The sequence below is a fragment of the Tachysurus vachellii genome, chromosome 16, assembly GCF_030014155.1.
Source record: "Tachysurus vachellii isolate PV-2020 chromosome 16, HZAU_Pvac_v1, whole genome shotgun sequence".
NCBI lineage: Eukaryota > Metazoa > Chordata > Actinopteri > Siluriformes > Bagridae > Tachysurus > Tachysurus vachellii.
The window spans coordinates 10,769,528-10,795,319 of NC_083475.1; the positions used below are offsets into that span (position 1 = coordinate 10,769,528).

General features: G+C 38.9%; 1 protein-coding gene across 2 annotated transcripts in view; it reads left to right on the plus strand.

Annotated features, from left to right (window-relative positions):
- The window catches only part of LOC132859086 (kinesin-like protein KIF21A), a 37,469-nt gene that overhangs the window by 3,572 nt on the left and 8,105 nt on the right, over nt 1-25,792 (plus strand). The window contains exons 2-23 of one of the 2 annotated variants that reach the window (XM_060889669.1): nt 11,058-11,280; nt 12,748-12,930; nt 13,565-13,714; nt 14,120-14,251; nt 14,804-14,971; nt 15,325-15,440; nt 16,738-16,933; nt 17,095-17,284; nt 17,855-17,918; nt 18,058-18,261; nt 20,027-20,074; nt 20,645-20,720; nt 21,052-21,160; nt 21,422-21,610; nt 22,302-22,501; nt 22,669-22,776; nt 22,857-22,925; nt 23,456-23,601; nt 23,856-24,000; nt 24,118-24,312; nt 24,558-24,659; nt 25,273-25,438. In XM_060889669.1, coding sequence (XP_060745652.1) covers nt 11,058-11,280; nt 12,748-12,930; nt 13,565-13,714; nt 14,120-14,251; nt 14,804-14,971; nt 15,325-15,440; nt 16,738-16,933; nt 17,095-17,284; nt 17,855-17,918; nt 18,058-18,261; nt 20,027-20,074; nt 20,645-20,720; nt 21,052-21,160; nt 21,422-21,610; nt 22,302-22,501; nt 22,669-22,776; nt 22,857-22,925; nt 23,456-23,601; nt 23,856-24,000; nt 24,118-24,312; nt 24,558-24,659; nt 25,273-25,438 — 3,179 coding nt within the window. The remainder of the gene's footprint in view (nt 1-11,057; nt 11,281-12,747; nt 12,931-13,564; nt 13,715-14,119; nt 14,252-14,803; nt 14,972-15,324; nt 15,441-16,737; nt 16,934-17,094; nt 17,285-17,854; nt 17,919-18,057; nt 18,262-20,026; nt 20,075-20,644; nt 20,721-21,051; nt 21,161-21,421; nt 21,611-22,301; nt 22,502-22,668; nt 22,777-22,856; nt 22,926-23,455; nt 23,602-23,855; nt 24,001-24,117; nt 24,313-24,557; nt 24,660-25,272; nt 25,439-25,792) is intronic. The other variant, XM_060889670.1, reaches the window with a different exon arrangement.

Here is a 25,792-nt window from a genome sequence, read left to right on the forward strand (position 1 = left end):
TTTTTTGTTTTTTTTTGCCTGAAGAATTTATGAAAGATATGTGTTGTGCGTAGATGCCCGTTATTAAGGAGCTCAGAGTTGATAGTGATTGGATTTAGAAACATTGGCATTTTTAAAAGAAATCTTGCTTAAGGCTTCAGCAGTAGTGCTCTTGCAATCCTGGGTATTGAACTCCCACTTCTACCAAACTTTATCCATTGAAATTTGTAGATATGTTTGCTAACATGATGTATGTGTGCCACGACCGACAGCCACACATGCACAAAACAAGCATCATTCAGCAAAGGATACACAATGAGTGCAAGCCTCTCTGTACTGTAAGAGTGTGTGCTGTATAAAGGACTCATCTGAAACAATTGTTTGTGTCTGTCTTGGTCTCCGCTACTGGTCTTTTGAGTGCCACTGTTCTCTTGCTTGTTTAAACCAAGCCATTAATAATGAAAGGCCTTCAAGCGGTCAGTAGTGCTCTTTGTAATGTTTATCTCTCAATGGTGTGTTCATTTCTCTTCTAGTGTATTTTTTTGATCCATGCATTTACTTCAGTTTGGAAAGGAAACGTCAAAAGTCAATAGATCAGACTTTATTGTGAAACTGACGGATTTTCATCTATATGGGACTCATATTAATGAACAGCTGAGTGCTGTTTTACATTTCATTGTTGTGTGTTTTTTATATTCCTCCTCATCATAATCTGTAGACTGATTGTCCATCAAAGCCTGTTACCGGGTCTTTTGTTAGGCAGGCTAGCCGAGGCATCTACCTGCTGTGTCGTATCAAATCTTATTGTGTGGACCTGCTTATCAATATTTATGAGCCAGTTGTCGAGAGCTGAAAGAGGACCGTCTCTGAGAGCCATCTGTCATCTGGTTTGTATGTAAGCGCTGACTCACTTCAGATGAGGTCATCCAGAAAATCCACTCATGTGTTGAAAAAGCTGAATATCTCCCAGCGTTTATCAAAGTTGCTGGCAATCAGAACGGGAGCTTGCCTTTCACAACCTTGTCATGGTTTATCTTATCGGCTTTCTGCTCTATCTAAATGAATGGCAGGGAGTCCTTCATTTGAGCAACGTCGCCGTCCATATCTCACTTCATTTTTTTTTTTTGTTAATTTTAAAAATGAAATTGATTGTTATATTCAGGGATTTTTTTTTATTTGTATCAATTTTAAGTGGCTTTTTAAAAGGCTTTAATTATTTTGAATCCTGTTTGGTTTGTGGATAAAAAAAAAAAACAGGATTCCATATTTTTCCTTATCTTGTGTTTGCAGCTTTTCCTCTATGTATAGTCAGCTAATATCAAATCACACTGGACTCAGCAGCTCCTTTCCATTAATAACTGTACTGCTTTGGGAAGGGGAGGTGGCAGGCTGTTTTGCGTCCTTGTGTTCGCTGGATTTCCACTCACTGACCAGAAAATGAGGCAATCTGACAGCTCGCCGTATGCCCTCTGCCCTTTTTCCTGCAGCCGCTCGTGTGTGCATCGTGACCTTAGACCGCGAAAGCCGTCAGGAGCCGATCAGTGAACCATTCAGGGTGCTTTGAGACCATTGAACCTCATTTTGTAACTTAGCTTTCATTCTTTTTAGTGTAGGGAGGGACTGTTCCAAAGTTCCTCATCTGTCAAAAAAATAATAAATGTATAGCTAAGATCAATCACCCTATCAACATTATTAAAGTTACACCGTTCTAGGTTTTAGTTTCTGCGCAGATGTCGATATAAAGTGCTGAACTGCTATATGCTTTATATGTTCATCCTGAAAGTAATTAATGAATATCTCACGCTGCAAATGCAGACCAGTTAGAACAGACACGTGAACACTGGTTGTGACGAGTGGTCGTGACAATTCTTCCTCAGGTTTTATCATGAGTAATATTGGCAATACAATTTCACTGCAAACATGACTTTGCCTCAGTGCAGCACTATAAAAGGCGCAGAGCGAAAAAAAGGCATTATTCACTCACTTCCACTTAATACATTACATCTCACAGCTCTTTAAAAATAGTGTGTTTCAGTTCACGTTAGTTAGCTGGATAATTTATTAGCGTATTTAACTTGTTGACACAACACGAGTGTTAACGTGAGTGTTAAGAAAAAGTCTGAACATAAACTGCATTTCAGAGAAAATATGCACTAGCAGCTTATTATGTATTTATCTTTTAATAATCTATAACCATGCTCATTTTAATACTTTTAAACTGTTAACGATAAACTTAAAAACTCCTAATTAATTCTCTGTCTGTTTGATTTTAAATCATAACACTCACTCACTCTCATTTTCTACCGCTTATCCGAACTACCTTGAGGCACGGGGAGCCTGTGCCTATCTCAGGCGTCATCAGGCATCAAGGCAGGATACACCCTGGACGGAGTGCCAACCCATCGCAGGGCACACACACACTCCCGTTCACACACTACAGACAATTTTCCAGAGATGCCAATCAACCTACCATGCACGTCTTTGGACCGGGGGAGGAAACCGGAGTACCCGGAGGAAACCCCCGAGGCACGGGGAGAACATGCAAGCTCCACGCACACATGCAGAGGTGGGAATCGAACCCCCAACCCTGGAGGTGTGAGGTGAACGTGATAACCACTAAGCCACCATGCCCCCCTAAATCATAACAAAGTTATCATAATTCAGTAATTCACATTGAGCATGCATTCATAACCAAGAAGCAGCCACACGTCTCCTCTTTGATTTCCTGCAGTCAAACCAGTGTTTCAACTCTTATAATTGTTATTAAAATATTCTCTAAAAGTTCTTAAATGACGCAACAGAAAAGCTTTTGTGTTGTCATTCTGAGATCGCAAATTCCATGGCTGGGAATAGCCATTGTAGCTATGGGAGCAAATGGATGGCATCTCTTCTCTGTCAGTCAAAGAGACTCTAACAATTCAGCACCTTTTTCCATGTGTGTTACCTTCACAGTGTGGGACGGTGCTCTGCCGTTTTCACTTGTTATGGAGGACACACGTGTTTGACAGTGGTATGATAGGTGAGAGATGGCTGGTCAATGGGAACTGGCAAGATTCAACTACTTACTACATAAGTTAACATGACATCTTGTGACATTTCACTTGGAAAGAGTAATCTATTTTATTGTTAATATGAAAGCAATTCATGTGTGGGATATACTGTAGGTATTACAATAGAAAGAGGGATCAGTACAGAACGTCATGCTCTTGTGGTTTAGCTTATGAAAACTAGCATCTAGCTTCTGCAATCTGTGAATCTGTATTTTAGATTTACCGTATTTGGCAGACGAGCTTATCCAAGGCGATGTACAAAAGTGCTTTTAAGTCACTATCGATGATTACATTAACACTGGTTCACAGACTTAGGATACCATCAACCTAAAACCGTTCAGGATTTTTATTATTTTTTTCATACACATAACAAACAAGGGAAAAAGTGCTAGTTTAAGTGCTTCAGGAAGAGGTAGGTTTTCACCTGCTGTTTGAAGATAGCCAGTGACTCTTCCATTACCTCTGTGCCAGAACAAAAATATTTTGTTAAGCGATTATAAAAGGTTTAGTGTAATATGTCCCCTGAGCATTTTGGGCCAAAAGAGGCTTGTTTGTACCTGTGCCTGAATGTGATTATGCCAGACATTACCTCTACATCCTAACAATAGTGGCTCTTGAACTAAAAACATCAAACTGCCCCAAGTAGCAACCATCAAACATGTCGACAGCATCTTAGGCTCAGCTCAAAACACCACAAATCTGAGAAGGCCTTTGTCTCGGGTGTCTGATGTCACACAGGTAAGCAAGTTTTTTGAAATGGCAGCAAGAATGACAACCAGGGTCTGATTTTCTGACAAGGGGAAAATCCTCACATCCAGTTTGAGTCTTTTTTTTCCCTCCTGTTTCTTTTCATGTGGCGGTCGTTTCCTGAGTTCAGAGGAGTGAGTTAGGTGAGACGCCACTGTAGGTGCTTTTGCTAGGGTTGCACAGAATGAAAAGGAACCTTGTCATTGAGCTGGATGTGAGAAAAAGGAAAGGAAAGCAACACTATATCCTACAGGCCTGAGAACCGCATCATGATCATGTTTCCTTCACTTTTTGGGAGCATCCAGAGATTATGTATTATTCCAGCCACACTCTTTTGTATACACGGAAGTAACATGTAGAGTAATATAGCACCTTTCAGCTAAAACATCCATGCTGTGCTGGTTATACCACATGCTGATTCATGTTTTATAGTATATAGTGTATATTAGGATATGAATCTTTTGGAATTATGAATTCGTTTTCATCTCTTCTTCATACAAACATTTTACACAGGAGAGTATAAGACATACTGCACCATTATAACACATTATATGCATAATATGTTTCTCATTTTAGAGGTTTATGCAAATTTTGCTTTCATTTTGCTTTTAATTTTTTAATATATACTGTAGTATAAATCTTTTGCAGATCTAGACTGATGATGCCCACAATCCTGTTGCTGAATGACCAGACTTAACTGGTATAGGGACAGAAGAATAAAACATCTGATCAATCAGAAAGAAAGCTGTTGATATGCTGTTTATAATATAACTAGATATATAGGGGCAGTGATGGCTGAAGCGGTTAAGGCTCTGTGTTGTTGATCGGAGGATTGAGCCCCAGCACTACCAAGCTGCCACTGTTGGGCTCTTGAGCAAGGCACATAACCCTCACGGACCCTGTGCTCAAACCCCAACCTCCAAAAGTTAGGATACTGTATGTGAAGAAAGAATTTTACTGTGCTGTAAAGTATGTGACCAAACTAAATATTTTTTTAATATTTATTGATGAATTTATTTTGCTATGAAGTCTAAATTGGATTTCCTTTGTTACTGTTTCTGATTAAGTCTCGATGCTCTGCCGCAAGATGCAATTGCATCTCTGTTGCATCCAGATCATTCCTAAATGATTAAGCCATGTGTAAGACATAATCTTTCATGACATGGGACATGTTAGACAGGCCAGATATGTCTAGATAAAACAAACTTATCCTGAATAAAATGCACATATTGTACTGCTGAGTAAGTTTACATGTTAAAAGAAAGGCTTGATCCAGGCCTTTTTGTTAGTAAGGTGTTTCTTCTGAAGAGCAGGTTATTTGTCATAAAGATTGGTGTTTTGTGTAACGTACGATTAATAGCAAGCGCATCGAGATGTGGCAGGCAATGATTATTAGTAAGAGTTAAGAAATGTGCAGTGCTGTATCCCAAACCACACTGTTCAGGAGTTTATCCATAATAAGTAAGTATTATGGGTAGTAAGTGTCCTCTATGGAGGCTGTAAGCGCACTCAAAAGATGGTGGGATGGATTTCTGTAAACTGCCTGTCACTGAATGAGTCATTTCTTTATGAAACACTTTACTGAAAATTCCAGCAATATAAGAAAATAAAAACAAACTCTATATAGAGGCTGATGAAGAATATTTATAGCTCCTACAGTATATCATAGTTGATAACACAAACTAATATGTTTTGTTAATATGAAGATACAGTAAATGGATAGAAATGGATGAAATGTCTCCAGTGTATGAGGAATAAACACCACTTCTGGAGATAGTGTAACTGGAATCATCTAAGTGGACTCCACTTTTTGCACTTTGACCAGAAGGAGCTGCGTGTCCGTTTTCTTAAATGTCCCTCATGGACCATTTGCAAAGCAGTTGCAAAATCCTTTTAGTAGAAATGTTGCGAGATGAGGTCAGTTATGGACGAGCGCCGATCTCTGGAACAGACAATGAGTCAGCTGCTAACGAGAGCAGGAAATCAAATCGGCCATAATGTTTGTGCCCTCTCTAGAGACCAGTTCAGATCAGTAGCATCAATGTGAAAGATTTGTGCCTGACTCAGTGGCCATGACACAGCTAACCGCTCCCGCGGATTAGTCTTTTGTGTAGATTTTCTACATTGTTTTCTATATTGACCTCTCTGACACGTCACACCTAAAGCCCTGCTGCTAAATAAGCTTCCATTAGGCATGAGATTAGCAGGGTGAGATTAGGAGTTGATTTAAAAGAACAGTTTGGTCCATAAATATCTGCCCCAGACTATATCAAGAGACTTGTCAGTATTTTATAGGATAAAGTGTGTCTTTCTGTAATCTATTAATGATATGACAGTACAGGCAGACATATTGGACAAATGAAATGACATTTCAGTGTCATTTGTACATCAGACACAAGATTCTTTTCATTTGCAGAATGCAGATGAAATGCAGAAATGTTAAGTTAAGGTGTTTTATGACATGCATCAGCGTACCACAGAGTATAGATGGTGCTATAATGAAAACCTGCAAGTCGCACAAATGATGTTGTTTGGATAGTGTAGGATATATGAGTTGTGTATTCACTTGTTGGGTGCACTCGAATCATACAGGTACATGCAGCCCAAGAAGCAATGATACACCAGGCATGACTTCCCTAATTCATTTAGCAATTGATTGACAATATACTGTAGTTGTATTTTTTCTATTTTACTCAGTATGACTCACCTGTATTTACTGTCTTACTCGGGCACTCCTCACTCAGGGATGGGAGGTACTAATAGTTTTATACACTTTTCTGGACTCAAGTTTTAGGATCTTACAATCTTATTGACTGCCTGCACTTCTTTGTATACACACACTCCTATGTTCCTGTTTTCCAGCAAACATATTTGAACGACATTCTGAAAAGACTTTCGAACACTGTGACTATAATGAGTATTTTAACACAAGATACCCAAACACAGTGCATGGAATCCCATCATTAAGTTCTCACTCACTCACTCATTTTCTACCGCTTATCCGAACTACCTCGGGTCACGGGGAGCCTGTGCCTATCTCAGGCGTCATCGGGCATCAAGGCAGGATACACCCTGGACGGAGTGCCAACCCATCGCAGGGCACCATCATTAAGTTATTAAATGATATTAAAATGTTTTACTGTAATCATTTAGCATCACAAAAAAAAACAAAATAATCCAGAACAAAAGTTACATATTTACTGTATACAAGTTATTTATGCAACCCTGGGTAGGTGAAGATTAGTAAGGTTAGCTGTCACAGTAATTGCTGTAATGAGAGTTGTAGCTTAAAACTTAGTAAAGCCGTCACATGGTTAGAGGTTAGAAGGTTTGAAAGCTTTATACATGTACAGCTCACCTTCGCCCTCAGTATTGTTGATGCAGGATAATGCTGATACTGCTTTCTATTTTAATAAATAAATCATTTTATTAAAAATTATTTTCATTTCCCTGATAATTCCAGCTTTGTCAGCAGAGTTAAAGTATAGAAAGTCCCATGAAGGGAGCCCTTATTCTAGTCCTGGCAGTGTTGTGTTTATATTTTAAACCTAAATCTGAAACCTGTGCGTGAACCCCAGAGTTGTTACATGACCACTATATGAAGTGTCGGGCCAAGAAATTGCTGTATTTTTATTCACATCTCAATTTTTTATATACCCTGCATGAGATACCACTCCAACCCATGGCATCATGCGCACACATGTACATTCACACACTCATTCACACCAGGGCTAATAAAGAATAGTTAATCCATCTACTGTCAAGTTTTTGGAAGGTAGGTGGAAACAGGTTCTCTGGTTTCTGTCCAAGCTGAAAAAAACATGGAAACATGTAGAGAATGTGAATGTTAATGTGAAATGCCACACAGACAGTAACCCGAGCTCAGGTTTGAAATTGAGGGACTCGTGAGCCCAATATGTCATCCCTGTATGGCCCCTGGACATGGGTATTACTATGCATGGCCAAAAGTATTTGGACTTACAGTAGTAATTTGATTTTATTTGAACATCCCAGTCCAGAGTTTGTACCCCTGTTTGCTCCTATAGCAGCCTCCGTTTTTTTTGGAAAGGCTTATGCTATATTTCTGAGCATTGCTGTAGGGATTTTTTTTTCCATTTAGCAACAAGAACATTAGTGAGATACTGTAGAGAGAGGAGACTCTGTGAAGGCTGCTTGCATTCTTCCACTCCAAACTTCTTAAACCATGTCTTTTTCGTGGAGCTTGCACTGAGCACAAGGACCATGTCATGCTAGGCATGGCCATGTTTGAGCCCCTTAGCTCCAGTAATGGGAAGTCATAATATTAAAGCATACAGAGACATTCTAGATAATCTTATGCCTACATTTTTGTGGCAAAAGTTTGGGGAAGGCCCATATATGAGGGTAATGTATAGGTGTTCATGGGCTGTATAGTAAGCAAGTCTGACATTTTAGCCCCAGGGTATTAATGAGACCACATAGACAGAGTATGGCAGTGATATACAGGAAGAGACACTGTCTGTCTGTATCAGAGTAAGACACAGAGAGACACAGAGATAGAAACCAAGTAAAGACAGACATAGAGACAAAAAATAAACAGGCAGAGAGAGAGAGAGAGAGTGTAACCCAAAAACATATAAAAACAAAATTATGGAGCAGAGTAAACACTGAAGCTGTGAGTTTCAGTGCTGTCCTTCAGAACACAACGTCATAACACAACTATCAAAATGCAGGTTTTTTTCCAGAAAAAGAACCGTCCAAAAGAAGTGACATGCTGTTGTTCCTGTATGCTGTATAAACCGCAATGAGCTCATAGTTTTCAGGGAATCAGAGCTGAAAGATTAATCCTTGTGCGTACTGATTTTACCCTGATAATCCCAATCCCATGATTCTTTAGCGAGAGGTGTTAAAATAAACACCATGCATGACCTTTTTCATTACTCGACAGTCTAGTTTATGAGGTTAGAAGCAGCTTAATGATATGAAACCTGTTTAATAGTGCTACTTTATTTTGAGAAGGATATTTTAACAGTGATTGTCAGGAACATAAGTGCTTTACTGTTAATTTATAAGTTAGTTTTGTATATATCAGCCTTTATCAGTCTTTCTGTTGGCTGTCCTTCCAATACATCCTTCTTCTCTTCTCTCTTCCCATCCATGTTCTTGGAGATGAATCCTTAGAGCAGGGATGCTAAATTACTGGGATCTGATGTCATTGACACACAATAAGAGCTCTGTGGCAATGAAGTGTTACCGCTGTAGCTTGTGCCCAAGCAGTGCCAGGAGCTGCAACACTAACCTGCTACCCAGTTAGCAGCTAGCGTCAAGCTATCAAGACTGACATGATACTGACACCGTGCCATAAATAATGCAGTACAATTCCTAAACACAACCTTTCACGCAGAGTTTATAGTGTATGATGATGTTCCTGTTCACTGCTTATTGATGAATGAGTGCTGAGTAGCACTGACACTTGTGTGTTTTGCTTTAGTTCATATCGAATGGAACAGACCTTCAGTTTCCAAACTGAAATGAATGAGGCGTCAGAAAACGGACAAAGGATGCTGCAATGAGCAGTGTTACTGTAGTCTGAGACAAACACGGACACTCAGGGTGGTTTAGTAGGAAAAAAGGATGAATAAAAGCAAACAAAATGAGTTAATGAAAGGCAGGGCATGACTGTGTACTCAACGGGTATGGCCATTTTCCTTCTTACTGTCAGAACAGTGAATGCTCTGTTCATATGCCAGTTAATGTTAGCTGTGCAGCAACGTAAGCTTTCGTACACACTGCAGCCAGTCATCTCACGTATGTACACTCAGTGATCAGTGCCTGAGCTCTGGATACTGCCTGTATGGAGTTTTGCCTCTTCCTCCATGTCTTCCATGTGTGTTCTCAATCCTTCTGTTCACCCAAAACATGCCAATAATTGGCTATGCAAAATCGCACTTAAGCGAGAAGGCATTGATTTCAGGGTGATTATCCAGCATTCAGTGTTTCAGCCTTGTGGCCAGTGCTCCTGGAGTCACCACCTTTTCTTTTTGGATACATTACTCAAGATTGAATGAATGAATGAATGAATGAATGAATGATAATAACGTTACCAGTGACAGTGGGATCATATTGAAAAAATAATGAATTTTGATAATCTCTTAAAACTGCTCTGCATCCTTTTAAATAATTCATTCAAAGGCATCATCTTTTGTAAATACAATTTTAACCAAATAACCAGTTGAATTAACAGCAAATTAAGATTTTTGCCTTGGACTAATAGGCAGACAGGGCAATTTTTCTTTTAAAGCATAGTTGTTGCCAGCTAAGTCAGGGTTCAGAGTAGATGAAGGGCAGAGTGTTCGTTACATAGTGATAGCAACACATGGACTCCAGTCATATCTACAAAATGACTTTATGGTAGGTATACAGTAGGTGATAACATGGGCAATAAAGAAGGTGTTTCTAATAAACTAGCTACTGAATATTTACATCTCGGGTTACTCATGCACCATTCTTCCCATTATTCACACATAAGCACAGTTGACACAGCTCACCACTACAAGGCATGTCAGTTGTCTGAGTGTTAGTAACGTTAGAGCCTCTGTTTCGGGTGTAGTGTAATGTGCAGTAATGTATTCAGACGTTTAAACCACTGCAAGCCAGGCCTTGCCAGGGCATCGCCCAGCCCTGTACCTACTAACAGCTGCATACCTTCAGTCAAACTGTCAGCACATTAAATGTGTTTAATAAGGTCCAATGACAGACCAGCATGTGATTACTGCATTAAGCATTGCTATGAAAACTGCATCCTTTGTATCCTAAACCGTGTGTATAAATAGGAACCAGTGGTTTTTATTTCTAAAGCTCTGATTCCTGTTTTTATATTCATATTTATGCTTTTGCATGCCTGTTGCTGTCCATGTCTCTTTCTTTGCTCCTCTTTGTTTTTCCGTCTCTCTCTCTCTCTCTCTCTCTCTCTCTCTCTCTCTCTCTCTCTCTCTCTCTCTCTCTCTCTCTCACTGTCTTTTTCTTTGTCTGCCTTTCTCTCTGTCTCTCTGTCCCAACTCCTCTCTCTCACTCTTGATGTCTGTCTATCTCACTCTTTCTGTGTCTGTCTTTTCTCTATTGTCTCTCTGTCTCTGTCTGTGGCGTTCTCTGGGTCTCTCTGTCTCTGTTTTCCTCTCTTGCCTCATCTCTCTGCCCCTTTGTGTTTCTCTGTGCTCTGTCAGTCTGTTCTTGTCTATCTCTTATACTTTATGTCTGTCTCTGTTTCTCTCTGTCTCATGCTGTCTCTCTCTGTTTCTGTAGGATCCGTCCTCAGCTGGCAAAAGAGAAGATAGAAGGATGTCACATTTGTACATTTGTGACCCCTGAAGAGCCCCAGGTGATTCTGGGAAAGGACAAGGCCTTCACCTACGACTATGTGTTTGACATGGATTCCCAGCAGGATGCCATCTACAGCAACTGCACTGAGAAGCTCATTGAAGGCTGCTTTGAGGGCTACAATGCCACGATCTTCGCGTACGGTCAGGTAAAGCATGCCAAACATCATTTATTATGTCTAATCCTCACAATACTGCAGGTGAGATTAAAATACTTACATGAGTGATGGGTAACATAAATGTTACAGCTTTTTTATATGCTACATTGCTATTAAGATGACAAGCCTAGATCGTTCCTTTTCTCTTCTGTCTCTTGTCTGTTCTGTGTCTAACAGCATTTCACAATAAAAGGTGCTTACAGCTGAGTTGTTTCCAGTTCATTTCATATCAGCCACGAAGAAAAGCAAACAAGCCGTGAAACCTCTGTCAACAGTGCAACATCAGACATGTTTCAACAGTGAGCCTGTGGTGTGTGTGTGTGTGTGTGTGTGTGTGTGTGTGTGTGTGTTTATAGACCTGATAAATTAACCAAATGAGCTCTTGCTTAGAAATCACATGTCTGTCAGATAGAATTTCATACAGAGCTCTTCAAATCACAGTTACAAAAGCACCAAGGAATTCCACAGGAGGCAAGCTTGACGATATTCCTCCTCTCCCCAAATCTCATCCTTACTCGTCACACACTTTAAAGGGCTGCTGTGAGAAGACAGGGGGGAAGCTGGGATGGAGGGGTGGATGGGGCCAGTGTGTGAATTTGGACGCACCATCACATTCCTCTCTCTGTGGCCATGACAACATCGACTCCCGAGCCCCTTTTGTGTCTGCCTGGTTATCCCAGCGCTCCGATCCAAACAAAGGAAACACTCCTACTCACATCTTTTTATATGTCAAACTAACAGTAATGAACTATCAATCACTGTTTGCCCAGGCATCAGTGTCTAACCTTGTGGATAGAACCTTGTGTTTTTTTTTTCTGCAGCTCAAAAAAGCTTTACAGACACCACAGTTAACTGTTTACTTAAACAGCTGAGAGCCACTTTGCATCATCTGAGTAAACGAAAGTATTTTCGTCATTAACCTTTAACATTTAACCTCTGGGTCAAAATGATTTCTTTATTTTTTCTCTTCATTAAATGTGGACTAGAATCATACAAATAAATTCACAAGTTATTTTTATAGTATTTTATTATGCGTGAGTCTTTATTAGTTGTTATCTTTATTGTATTCATTTTCCAAATTTAAGGGAAAATTTTAAATATTTGTTTTTTTTTTTTACTCAGAGGTTATGGGTTAATGCATGTGTGGAGTATAAGTGTGTATTTTAGTTCATTCAGGTCATAGATGTACTTATCCTTACAAAACAGTTGAAGGAGCGACAGTACAATGTCGTTCAAGAGTGCAAAGATTAATGCAATGCCAGTATACTGATTATAAAAAGATTTGTTTATTCATAATGTAGAATAAATGGTATAGTTGATCTGGTATGATGTTAATAGATAGTTCCACACAACATTCATCACTACCATTCAGCTGATCCCTTTCTGTTGTGTTTGTGTGACTGAAAACATTGATGATGTGATCAGTCCTTTTGCTCGCTCTATCTTTCCCTGCTGCAGACCGGCTCAGGGAAGACATACACCATGGGCACTGGGTTTAACGTGAGCATCAGCGAAGATGAGCACGGCATTATCCCACGAGCAGTGAACCACCTCTTCAGGGGCATCGAGGAGAGGAAGCAAGCTGCCATGGAGCAGGGTCGTCCCGTACCTGAATTTAAGATCAACGCCCAGTTCTTAGAAGTGAGCATTACCATTTTTCTCACCACCCAAACTAATCAACACTTTGAGTTGACTGGTGAAGTACATTAATTACATTAATCCATGAGTAACAGCAAGATAAAATGTTTATTCCAGATGTATTGCTTCACTTTTTATTCAAATAAAGACTTGATCCTTTTATCAATTTAATGAACAATGAAATTTTGTTTGACAAAAAGTAAAACTGGCAATAACATAAAAAGTGATTTATTTTCTCTAAGGGAAAGCCAACTGTATACAAAACAATAACATTTGATTTGATTTGATTCTGAGAAGCATGTTTGCATTACTTATCATCGGTGATAAGAAGCAGTAGACAGTTGTAGTCGTGTTATTTCTGTACATGTTTAAAATGAACATGTCTGAGTATCACCACTTAGCTTTAAATTTAACTCCCAGATAATGGTGAGCAGCAGCTGCTGATCCAGCATGTACAGAGCCGTGTCGACGCTGACTTATAGATTACACTGTTATCTTGGAGGCAGTGAGATTTTCCTAACCGTATGTCTGAATACCACCAAGCGTGCCTGATATGTCCTGGGCTTGGGTAAAAGCCAATCTTTTGCTATTAGACAGTTTTGAAAAGCATTATCAAACATTTTTCTTTCTTTTGTAGTTGTATAACGAGGAAGTCCTGGACCTGTTTGACACTACACGGGATCTGGAAGCCAGAAAGCAGAAATCAAACATTAAGATCCATGAAGATGCCAATGGAGGGATCTACACAGTGGGAGTCACCACACGAACAGTCTCCACTGAAACTGAGGTTAGGTTTACAGTGTCTTAACTGCGGATTGTGTGTATTCTTGTTCTCCAGGACAATATATTTTACCGGTTCATAAACATGAATGGTAAGAACTAAGCTGTATAGCTTCTGGATAATATTTAGTGAGATTCAGAAGAGATTTTTATCTTTTTTTTATTACCGTGTCAGTAGAACCTGGAGTGTGCTGAGTGTCTGAGTTGTTCCAGATGTAAATACAACGCTGTTCAATTAGGATCTTTCTTTACATAAGTATCAAAAATATATCAGTATCATTGCACTTTTTACACTGTTTATAATCAATATAAAAGCATTTTTATGTGAAACTACAGGCCACGTAGTTATAACGTTGTTGGTCAGACTGGCAGCTGAAAATAATCACTGCTCTGTCTCTTTCTGTGAGTTCAGATGATGCAGTGTTTGAAGCTGGGCGCTCTTTCCCGCACCACTGCCAGCACGCAGATGAACGTCCAGAGCTCACGCTCCCATGCCATCTTCACCATTCACCTGTGCCAAGTCCGGGTCTGTGCCTCCAGCAATGTAGGTGGCCCAACTAACACATCAGCATCAGTCCTACTGTTTACATTGTCACTATATCATCTTAAAAGTCTTCTTACTGAGACTCCTCACAATTCATCATCTTCTCCTTCTGATTCAACACAATTTCCATTCTTCTCCTTTTGACTCCTCATTAATCACCCTTTTTCCCTACTTTCACCATTTCTCTCTCTCTCTCTCTCTCCTCAATATTTTTTCTCTTCTGCCTCTGTTACTTTTAGACTTCTACATTACATATGAGAAGGTTGGGGAAAAATAAACATATTGTATGAATATTTATATTGATTTATAATTAGCTACTTATTACTGTAACAGTGATATTGACGGATGTTATAAAAGTACTATTACTTTTAATTGTCATGTTTCCCATCCTTAATTCTTAATAAAGACTTTTGCTTAAATGAAGTTTGCAGAGCCATTTTCAGTTTTTTTGACCCTTATTTAGGTACTGATTTGGGCTGGGTTTTCATTTTAAATCTGTGTTTTTTATTATCTGGTGGCATCTTAATCTTTCCTCATTACTCCACCCTTTAGAACAATGAGACAGACAACAGACTGGCCAATGACTCCTCTGAGATGAACGAGTTTGAAACCCTCACTGCTAAGTTTCACTTTGTGGACTTGGCTGGCTCAGAGCGGCTGAAGAGAACGGGAGCGACCGGGGACAGAGCTAAAGAGGGCATCTCAATCAACTGTGGACTGGTATGATTCAGGGTGGTGTAGGGTTTAAACTGTGCTTTAGGTTTTAATGATAAAGATGATGACTTAAGGAAAAGTGGTGTAACTCTACTATGTTTTAAAGATTCCTAAGATCCAACGGTTTTGAACCATGTATCGCTTTATAGTACATAAGACTGCATATTTCTCCAGAGAAGATGTTCAATCCTGACAAGAATCTTTGAGATAAAAGATATTTTATTCCAGTCTGCTCCTAAGTTGTGGTCAACAACGCCATCTGGTGGCGTTTTACATAAACAGCAGCACTTCATCTTGATGAAATTAAAGTTTTATTATTGTTTTATTTTTTACGTTTGTGTGTTGTGAATTTTGTACAGCTCGCTCTGGGTAACGTCATTAGCGCCCTAGGAGACAAGAGCAAGCGCTCTACACATGTGCCGTATCGTGACTCGAAGCTCACACGTCTCCTGCAGGACTCTTTGGGAGGGAACAGGTCTGCATTTCTAGATTTTATAGCTTATGTATAAGTGATACACTTGTTAAGTGTTTGTATTTAGCTTCTCTACTAGACATTGTAGTATATTTTCAAAAAAATCTTACATGCAGGTGAAAATAATCTTTTGTTTATTAAATGCACAGAAGCATTTTGTAAGCACACACAATGTATGCATTTCCATAATTCTTGTCTATATTGCTGACATTTATAAGATAAATACCCAGATAACAGGAGCACAAAAGTCTACTCTCACACCAATTACCTTCATGTCCTCTTTTAACACATCCATATATCTCCTCTTTGTCCTTCCTCTTGACCTCTTACCTGGCAGCTCCATCTCCAACATCCTTCTACCAATATAACCATCTCCCTCCTCGGTACATGTCCAAACCATCTTAATCTAGCCTCTCTGACCTTGTCCCCAAACCAGCCAACCTGAGTTGTCCTTCTGATGTGCTCGTTCCTAATCCTGACCATCCTCGTCACTCCTAAAGAGAACTACCTCCATCTACCTCCATCTCTGCCTCATGTCTTTTCCTCACTGCTACAGTCTCTAACCCATACAGCAGAGCTGCTCTCACTAATGTCTTGTACACCATTCCTTTGATTCTAGCTGACACTCTTCTGTCACACACAAACACTCCTGACACTTTTCTCCACCCACTCCAACCAGCATGCTCTCACCTCTTCACCTCTTTTCCACTAGGACCTATATATAGTCTGATTAAAAAATGTTTATGGTATGCCAGATTTATACAATCTATACCATTTATTGTACATCTCCTAAAGCCAAATTCTGCATGTTTAAAGTGCAACTAAATGACAGAGCACACTTGAAGTGATAACATGACAGTCATTATTAATGTTACTCCTAGGATATAAGAACAATGTTAAACTTTGTTAAACTCTACATGCTCAACAGCTAGAGTCTTAGTTTTGACACATTTTGACTAATGCACCTTCATTTTAGCTTTAATACTGAGTGGAACAGCTTTCACAGCTCCGTCTGTAAAGGTTTGGCTGGATATTTAAGTTTTTATTTGAAATAGAAAACAAAAGAGAATGCTTTTCTGTATTAAAATATGTTGCATAGATTCAGTCTTCAGTGCAGTTAAGTCAGTGATAATTTAAACATGCTGAAGTTTATGCATCTTTTATTTTATATTTTGTTCAAATTCTGAAAGAGCTTTTCAGTGTGAATTATTATTTTTTTTTTCAATCATTCATTAATTTATAATTTTTTAAATATCTCTATATTTCTCTATCTGTCTGTCTGTCTCTCTCCCCCCTCCAGTCAGACAATAATGATAGCCTGTATCAGCCCATCAGACCGGGACTTCATGGAAACCCTGAACACACTGAAGTATGCAAACCGGGCACGTAACATCAAGAACAGGGTTGTGGTGAATCAGGACAGAGCCAGCCAGCAGATCAGCGCCCTCAGAACTGAGATTGCACGGCTGCAGATGGAGCTCATGGAGTACAAAACGGTGAGAGAGAAGGAAGAAAGAGCCCATGATGGAGTCGAGCTGAACAGCGTCTTAGCTCTTTGAAATACTCAGTTATAGGTGTTTTAGGGGCCAAGAAAGATAAAAAAGTGTTTTAAAGATACGATTCGGTGCAATCAGTAACGAAAGATTTTTGTTGTCAGGGTAAACGCATGGTAGGTGAGGACGGCCTAGAAAGCGTTAACGATATGGTCCACGAGAACACCATGCTACAGACGGAGAACAAGAACCTGCGTGTTCGTGTCAAGGCCATGCAGGAGACCATTGATGCTCAGAGAGCTCGACTAACACAGCTGCTGACTGAACAGGCCAACCAGGTCCTCGCTAAAGCAGGTATTTTTGAGACAGAACCGCTTTCCCCACCACCTCATACCACACCCACACCAACTATAAACCATAAAATGTTTTGAAAAATTTTAAATTTCAAGTCATTTAAATTGAAATGATTTAATTGTTTTCACATAAAACATTACCTTACTGTAAGCTATCATTCATTTCTGATATTATATAAAGACCAAAACACACATTGAATAATGAAGTATTTTATTCTTCTTATACCACAAAAATTTGCCAACAATTCCATTTTTATTTATTAAAGAACATCATACTATTTATCTGAAACATCTGGAAAAACAAAGCAGTACTTATTTTGTCATATTTTGTTACCCAACCTGCTGTGGTGTAAGGAGTTTTAACCACTGGTTTTAAATAACTTGGGCTTAAGTGTAATATGAACCTGTTGTATTCATGCATGTGCTTTAGTACCTAATTCCTTGTGCTTCACTATACAACATGGCGTCATGCTATGAAAAGTGTTTATACAGATTAAGTTTGAGATTCCTGTATCTTAGCAACAGCATTTTGCAATTTTGTGATTATTTTTTTCCTGCTGTTGCCTTGCAGGTGAAGGAAACGAGGAAATTGGCAACATGATCCATAATTATATAAAAGAAATTGAGGAGCTCAGGTAGTGTATTGATTATTTTAGTATTCCTCTATTTACCTTAAGTGTACAACATAATTATGTGTACGTGCATAGGTGCGGGTGTGTGTTCGGGTGTTTTTCTGTCTTTGTGTTGATATGTTGACATGTATATGGTCTTCAGGGCCAAGCTTTTAGAGAGTGAGGCAGTCAGTGAAAGCCTGCGTAAAAACCTCTCCCGTGCTGCCACACGCTCTTCTATGTACGGAGGAAGCAACTCGTTCCCCGCCTCCCTGCCTGGTCCAGAGAATGAAGCATCTGACATAATTGAGATCGCCAAGAAGAACCTGGAGAAACTCAAGAGAAAAAAGAAGAGGAAAAAGAAGAGGTGAGTCTCCTCACACACCTGCAGGTTGTCAGGATTTCAGTGTCATGTTATTTTCTGGTGTTTTGGGTAATTACATGTTTGCTCTGTGCCCTGCCCCTTCATGTTCTGGGTTCTTTGCACACCTGCTGGAGTCGCTTTTACTCTATAATGCCTCATTACAGAGAATGACAACTGTGATTATAACACCAGACAGTGATTATTTTCTCCATGGAATTCATTTGACAAACCTTACTAAGCTGTTATGTGTAATCAGGGTTGTCAATGGGATCTTTGGAAAGCTTAGACAGACTAGACTTAGCTAATATCCTGAATACTTCCTGTCTGGACAAAAAGACAAAACTAACATTACGTTTAAATTTATTTATTTACCGAGACCATAGCAACACTATACATTCCAGCATATTGTAGATTTGAAAATGTAGTTTTGCATACAGTCTCTTTTGGGTGTTGCTATGGTCTTTGTGCCACATGCAGAATATTAGCTTCTGTATGTTGTCTAAACATAAACATATAATGTATATTAGCCATGTTTTTATTTCTGTTTTAGAACTAAGGCAGTTTAGACTCCAACACAGATGTGAGCAATTCAGATTTTCAGCATTATTTAAAAGTTTAATAGTGAATCTCTGGCCAAGGATTTGAACAAAGGATCTTTTTGGTCATTAGCACTGAACTTTAACCACTGGCCTTAGCTCAGAAAAATTACTAAACCTTTTGTTGTAAAAATAATATAGATTCTAAGTCAGATTCTGAGTCAGATATAAGCTCATCCCAGTGTATATGTTTTTCCTAGTCATACTTTAAATAATACCATGAAAAATTACACATTAAACAGTCTGAGTAAAGTCTTGAAAACTATTTTTATACATGAAATGATGCAATGCAGGGGGGGGCACGGTGGCTAAGTGGTTAGCACGTTCGCCTCACAGGGTTGGCGGTTTGATTCTCGCCACCGCCTTGTGTGTGTGGAGTTTGTATTTTCTCCCCGTGCCTCGGGGGTTTCCAAAGACATGCATGGTAGGTTGATTGGCATCTCTGGAAAATTGTCCGTAGTGTGTGATTGTGTGAGTGAATGAGCGTGTGTGTGTGCCCTGCGATGGGTTGGCACTCCGTCCAGGGTGTATCCTGCTTTGATGCCCGATGACGCCTGAGACCCGAGTTCGGATAAGCGGTAGAAAATGAGTGAGAGTGAGTGAGTGAGTGATGTAATGTAGTAAAAAGATAAGAACCCTGTAATAGTTAATAGACTGCTATGCTCATTCTCTCTACAGGTTTGGTTAGCCAGCTTGCTACTGAGATAACTGAGATAATAAACTGATATTATGCGATTTCTGAGAGGAATTTCAGGACATATTTATCTCTGTAAATTTTGATGATCATCTTTGTAAATGCTTTCCAGTTGACTAATTGACAGGATTTCTGAGAAGATTCATACACTTTACTGCTGTTAAACAACTAACCTGACAGGATTTTTTTGTTAATGCTAATACTAGCTAGCTGCTTGATCTAAGTTAACTTGACAAAGTATCTGAGAAAACATTAGTTTAAAACAAAATGTTAGGGCAGCTACACAGAAAAAAAATATTTCAAGAACATTACTTTGAGTATACGCATTGGTTAAAAAATAAACAGTGTCAAAGATCTGCCATATGCTAACTAAATAATACCAACACATCAGAAACAGTTAATCTATCGATGGATTTTTCACTTACTGTTTTGTATCTTGGTGTACTCTCTGACCTCCACTCACTCTCCTCATCTGAAGACTACAGCAGATGTTAAAATGTGCCTACGACGACCCTGACAAAGACAGGTTTGATCATAACTTCACCGCTAACCCTTTAACATCATTATTATATACTATTGTTCATCGGTTGGATGCCATCATGGGAGAAACAGACCACATTCTAATTCACCTCTAACTTCAGTTACTCTGCTTATCATCCATACATATAAACGAGTGCTACTGGTATATTACTAACTCACTTAATCCATGGGTTTCTGAATCTTTAATCACTGAATGCTTGAGTTTCACTTTCCTAGTGTGTGTCCTTATAACAGTTATAGACCACATAATCAGAAAAACTGACAACATGACAACTAAACAAACTGATCTGTTATGATTTTTGTCAGAAATGTGTAACTCTGAAGATTAAATAACCTTAAACCTTGGTTAGTGATCATTTTAATCATCTCCCGTATTTAATATTTTTGTGATTTATGGACTAACCAGCTGTATTTATTGATAAAATTGATGCTGCTCCCTAATCATTCTTATTCAGATTTGGGGTATGTTTTCCAATTATTCTGTGGTTTTAAAAATGTATTTTTATTTAGCTGATGAGTTTATTTTAGTTGGAGAATTTATTTATGTTTTTTACAGTGTGATTAAAGATGAGGGGCCTGACAATGACCAGGACAAAGAGCCCTCAGAGAGGATCAGTGAGGAACCAGAGGCGGTGCGTTTGTTTGATATATTTATTTAGTTATTTATTTTCTTAATATTTTCACATGTTAAAGCATGTTAAGTAAATACTAATTTTGTTTTCTGTTTAATTCCTATTTACCAAATTGTTTCAAGAAAATAATGTTAATAATAAATTGCTCATACATCGTGAATGTATTAGAGATTAAGTTTAAAAAAGTATTAATGCTTTTGACCTGTTATGTTTACATCATTGACGTTATACTTTATATTCCGTTTGTGAATCAGAATGTATCACACGTTTTCAGGAACACTGAAGAATTGTATTTATTAATTTGATTTACCATTTGTGACGGATTGTATAGGAAGGAAGCGACCATGAGGAGGGAGATGACTGTGAGGGAGAGGAAGAGGAGGATGAGATGGAGGCAGATGAAAGCTCGGATGAGTCAGACTCAGAGGTGGATGAGAAAGGTAAAAGAAGACTTTTTCACTTCCTCCAAGTGTACTGTAGCTAATGGTGTGTGTAACTGAATAAAAACATGATTTGTTACTTTTTAGTAGGATACTGTATAATGGTAAAGGACTGGATCACACCACTTGTTGACTATTTTCTTACAGCACTTCATTGTCTTTTTTTTTTTTATTTAACCAAGTCACTGTTAGAAATCATCTATTGATCAGTAAAGAGCCTGTATTTTAAGCATGGACTGTGTGGTGTGTGATTGTTCACAGATACTTTCCAGGAAGATTTGGCCAACATTACTTGTGAGATTGCAATTAAACAGAAGCTGATTGATGAACTGGAGAACAGTCAGCGGCGTCTCCACACACTGAAACAGCAGTACGAGCAGAAACTCATGATGCTGCAGAACAAGATCCGAGACACGCAACTGGAGAGAGACCGGGTGCTGCAAAACATGGGTATGCTACTGTACTCTGAGCAACACATTTAAATCTGATATTATTTACAGTTATGGTTTCATATTTTGGAAAACGGCCCAAGCAACATTGTTTTCAGTGTTTCTGTTCTTAGTTTCATACAGGCAAAGCCACAGAACACTGTGCTTTATACCGCAGGAACAGAAACTAAAATTTTTAGTTTTTTTTTTTTTTTGAGGACATGTTGCTTGTTATTTCATGGCAGATACAGATACAAAGACAGTCTTTTTCTTATGCTAAATCAAATAACGTGCAAAGGGATCATTTTTTTTATTATTATTTTGGCTGTGTGCATCTATGCATAAAAAAGCCATTTAATGAAATCAGTGCTGCATATTTATCTACAGTTACATATTTATCCATAATTACACATTCATTCATTTTTATTAGAGTGTTTTTTATAGTAAACAAACCAACACAAAGTGAACAAAAGAACAAAAACTAACCTGATATTTTTAGATTTTTTACTTTCCACAGTTTTTTCTACAAAAATGAACCCTTACTAAAAATTATGTAACAATTGGCAATTATTTCCAGCTTGCTAATTATTTGCTAATTACCTCCTTTTCTGCTTGTCCTGTTTGCTGGTATTAATTCATCAATTTTGTCATAAGAATCCGTGCCAATATACCATTGCTCGAGTCTTATTATTGAAGGTGGCATTTTGCTGCAGGCTCGGTGGAGTCGGGCACGGAGGAGAAGGCGAAGAAGATCAAGGTGGAGTACGAGAGAAAGCTAAGTTCGATGAATAAGGAGTTGCAGAAACTACAATCGGCTCAGAAGGAGCATGCACGCCTTCTAAAGAACCAGTCTCAGTATGAGAAACAGCTAAAGAAGCTCCAACAGGAGGTCTCTGAGATGAAGAAGACAAAGGTATGTATATACTTATGCTAATTAATGTGTGTTAATTTCATCACATGTGGTCTGCAAGCTAATTTTGTCTTTAGTGCAAGTATAGCATTGAAGAAATTGCATAGTTTGTAATACTCCAAAAAAAAGTAGAAAAAATTTCAGAATCATGCTAATAATGTCACACTCAGGTCGGGCTGATGAAGCAAATGAAGGAGCAGCAGGATAGGACCCGTGCTTCAGAAACCCGTCATAACCGTGAGATAGCCACACTCAAGAAGGACCAGCGCAAACAGGAGGTAGAGAGACTCAGACCTCACTTCATATGTGCACATTATCTCCATGAGTTGCTTATTTCCATTTCTTTTCTTTTATACAGCACCTGGTACGCCAGCTGGAGTCTCAGAAGAGACAACAGGAGCTCATCCTGCGCAGGAAAACAGAAGAGGTGATAGCAACAATTAAAATAAAAAGAGAGGAGCAGAGAGAGTCTTTGATAGAAAATTGTTTGCAGAATGTTAAAACACAATTTTTATATCAAACATAGTTGTTCAGCCAAGACAGCTGTGATTTATAAGGGAATTGTGGAGATATCTGTAAATATGGGCTAAACATACTGAAATGTTACAACATCTATGAAGATTGTCAGATTGGTAATTTGGAGTATCGTATTCAGTCGATTGTTAAACTAATCTCTCATCACAGAATCGTACGCAAAAAATTTCCCACTTTTTTCCATTTAGGTAGAGAGTCTACCATGCTGTACAGGACCTGTATATGTTGTTACTGTAGTATCAATAACATAATACAGATTTGCTAGAGCTACTGTCAGTCCTGTGCTGATGTAAAAAATAAATCAACGCCCTTCTGACCAATCAGATTTTAATATTCAGCACTTATTTAATGCGATGCTATATGATGTTGAAAGTGTTTGACCACATGTCTTAATCTGTGATTTTTTGCATGTGTGTAATATAGGTAACGGCTTTAAGGAGGCAGGTTCGACCCGCGTCTGGAAAGGTGAATCGAAAGATCAGCTTACCTGAGCCTTTACATGAGCCTGCTGCACGTCCTGGACCTCTCCGAACAAACACCGCTGGGAGTAGTGCACCTATCGGGACCAGGTACTATCTACCAGCATTCATTCTCTCTCATTGAGTCCTACACTGTCTAATAGGGAATAAACATCTTCAGAAGTGTACTTAATACAGTTTTAACTCTCCTTTTGCACATTGATTTTTGGTTCAATGTGAAAAAGCTTGTTCAGAAGCTGGTTCAGCTTCTTTACATTGTGTTTCTCTCAGCTTAAAACGATATTATTACATAATTTCTAGAGTAAATAATAAATGAGTTTAATTCTGTATGAACTATGTGACAGGAAATACCAAATGCGGTCAGGGGGTGTGTCCTCCACCAAAACAGCACGGGCCAAATGGCAGTCACTGGAGCGCCGTGTCAGCGGCATCATCATGCAAAGGATGACCATCTCCAACATGGAGGCAGATATGATCCGTCTCCTCAAGGTGACAACTGCAATTGTCTTGTTAATCGTAATCAGTAATCCGCATATGTAAAAAAAATAACTATGATAGTGTTATTTAAATTGATTAAGTTGCTGTTTGTGTGTTTGTGTGTTCCAGCAACGGGAAGAGCTGACCAAGCGCAAAGAGAAGGTGTTAAAGAAAAGGGATAAGACCGTAACAGAAGGCAATGACACAGACAGGACCATCCAGTCTCTCAACGAGGAGGTGGAGTCTCTCACAGCCAACATTGACTACATCAATGACAACATCGCTGACTGCCAAGCAAACATCATGCAAATGGAAGAAGCTAAGGTGCACATGGTTATAATCATGTTATAAATCCACTTACATGCAATCACTTGTCTTATTATCTCACATTTGTATAATCATATATTCACATGGCAGATACAGACGCTTGCAGCTTTGGGAACAAATTGTACCTTCTTTGCATAAATTAATTTTAATCTAAGACAAGGTTACCCAAATGACCAGTGATTTATATATGGGAGGTTATGGCATGAAATAAAATCCATATGTATGGCATATACGTCCTTTAGGAGGAGGGCGACACAGTGGATATCTCTGCTGTGATCAGCGCCTGCACTCTATCAGAGGCCCGCTTCCTACTTGACCACTTCATCTCCTTGGCCATCAATAAGGTAAACCAACTTATCCAAAAGTCACATTTGAAAATTCTGATTGTTGCTAATGTGCACAACTTCCAAAGTCTTTTCATTACATTTGAGCTTAATTTTACACCAGACTATAGCAATAAATGTCACAGATTTTTATATTTTGAATTTTAATAGTATTTATGTATTGAAAGTTTCACTTTTTGTATTTGTAGGCAGGTATATTAATATAAAATATAAATGTTTTATATTATGTTCACAATATTTTGTTCACAAGACTTATGGGATGGCAGGGATCACCTTTTTAAACCCACCTTTACTATGGGTGCCAATATTTTTGGAACGTGTCCCGAAAATGATAATAAATTCACCTTAATCTAATTTTGAGATGATGTGTTACACAGTGCACTACACTCCCATTACCAGACAATAATGGAGAAGTATTGTTTTTTTGTTTTTTTTAATCCCTCCAGTACATTACCACACTTTGACATCTATGCCAAAAATCTGTTGGCTTAGTTATATCTGAATTCTAATATAACATTTGAGTGGAATTTTTAAAGGAACTTGAAAGCCCTACCTAAGATCAAAAAGGGCAGAGTGCACTTATGTGTCCTAAAAGTGCATTTTCCACCTCCAGGGCCTTCAGGCAGCACAGAAAGAATCTCAGATCAAAGTAATGGAGGGCCGACTAAAGCAGACAGAGATCAACAGTGCCACACAGAATCAGCTTCTCTTCCACATGTTAAAGGAGAAAGCCGAGCTCAACCCAGAGCTGGACGCGCTACTGGGGAACGCTCTGCAAGGTGCAAGTCACTGCCACACACACACACACGCACACACACACAGACATGCATGGACCTCACCTAGCACCTAGCATGGCTCTCATATTCTACACTTTAGCCTGCCCTCTTTGAGTTTGATCTTGATTTACTTTTTCTTTTTGTCACCCAAACCCAAACAGAGCTAGGTAACACAGCAGCTGGTAAGTCCCTAAAACTGTATGTGAGTACGTGCATCTCCGTCAGTCTAACCAGAACCTGTAACTGTAGTACTGTGCATGGGGTCTACCTTTCCCAAAACCTCATATTCTGTCTATAGAGAAGGTCACATTCAGACCAGCCTAAAGCACCTGTGAGCTTCTCCTCTTTTTTAGGATG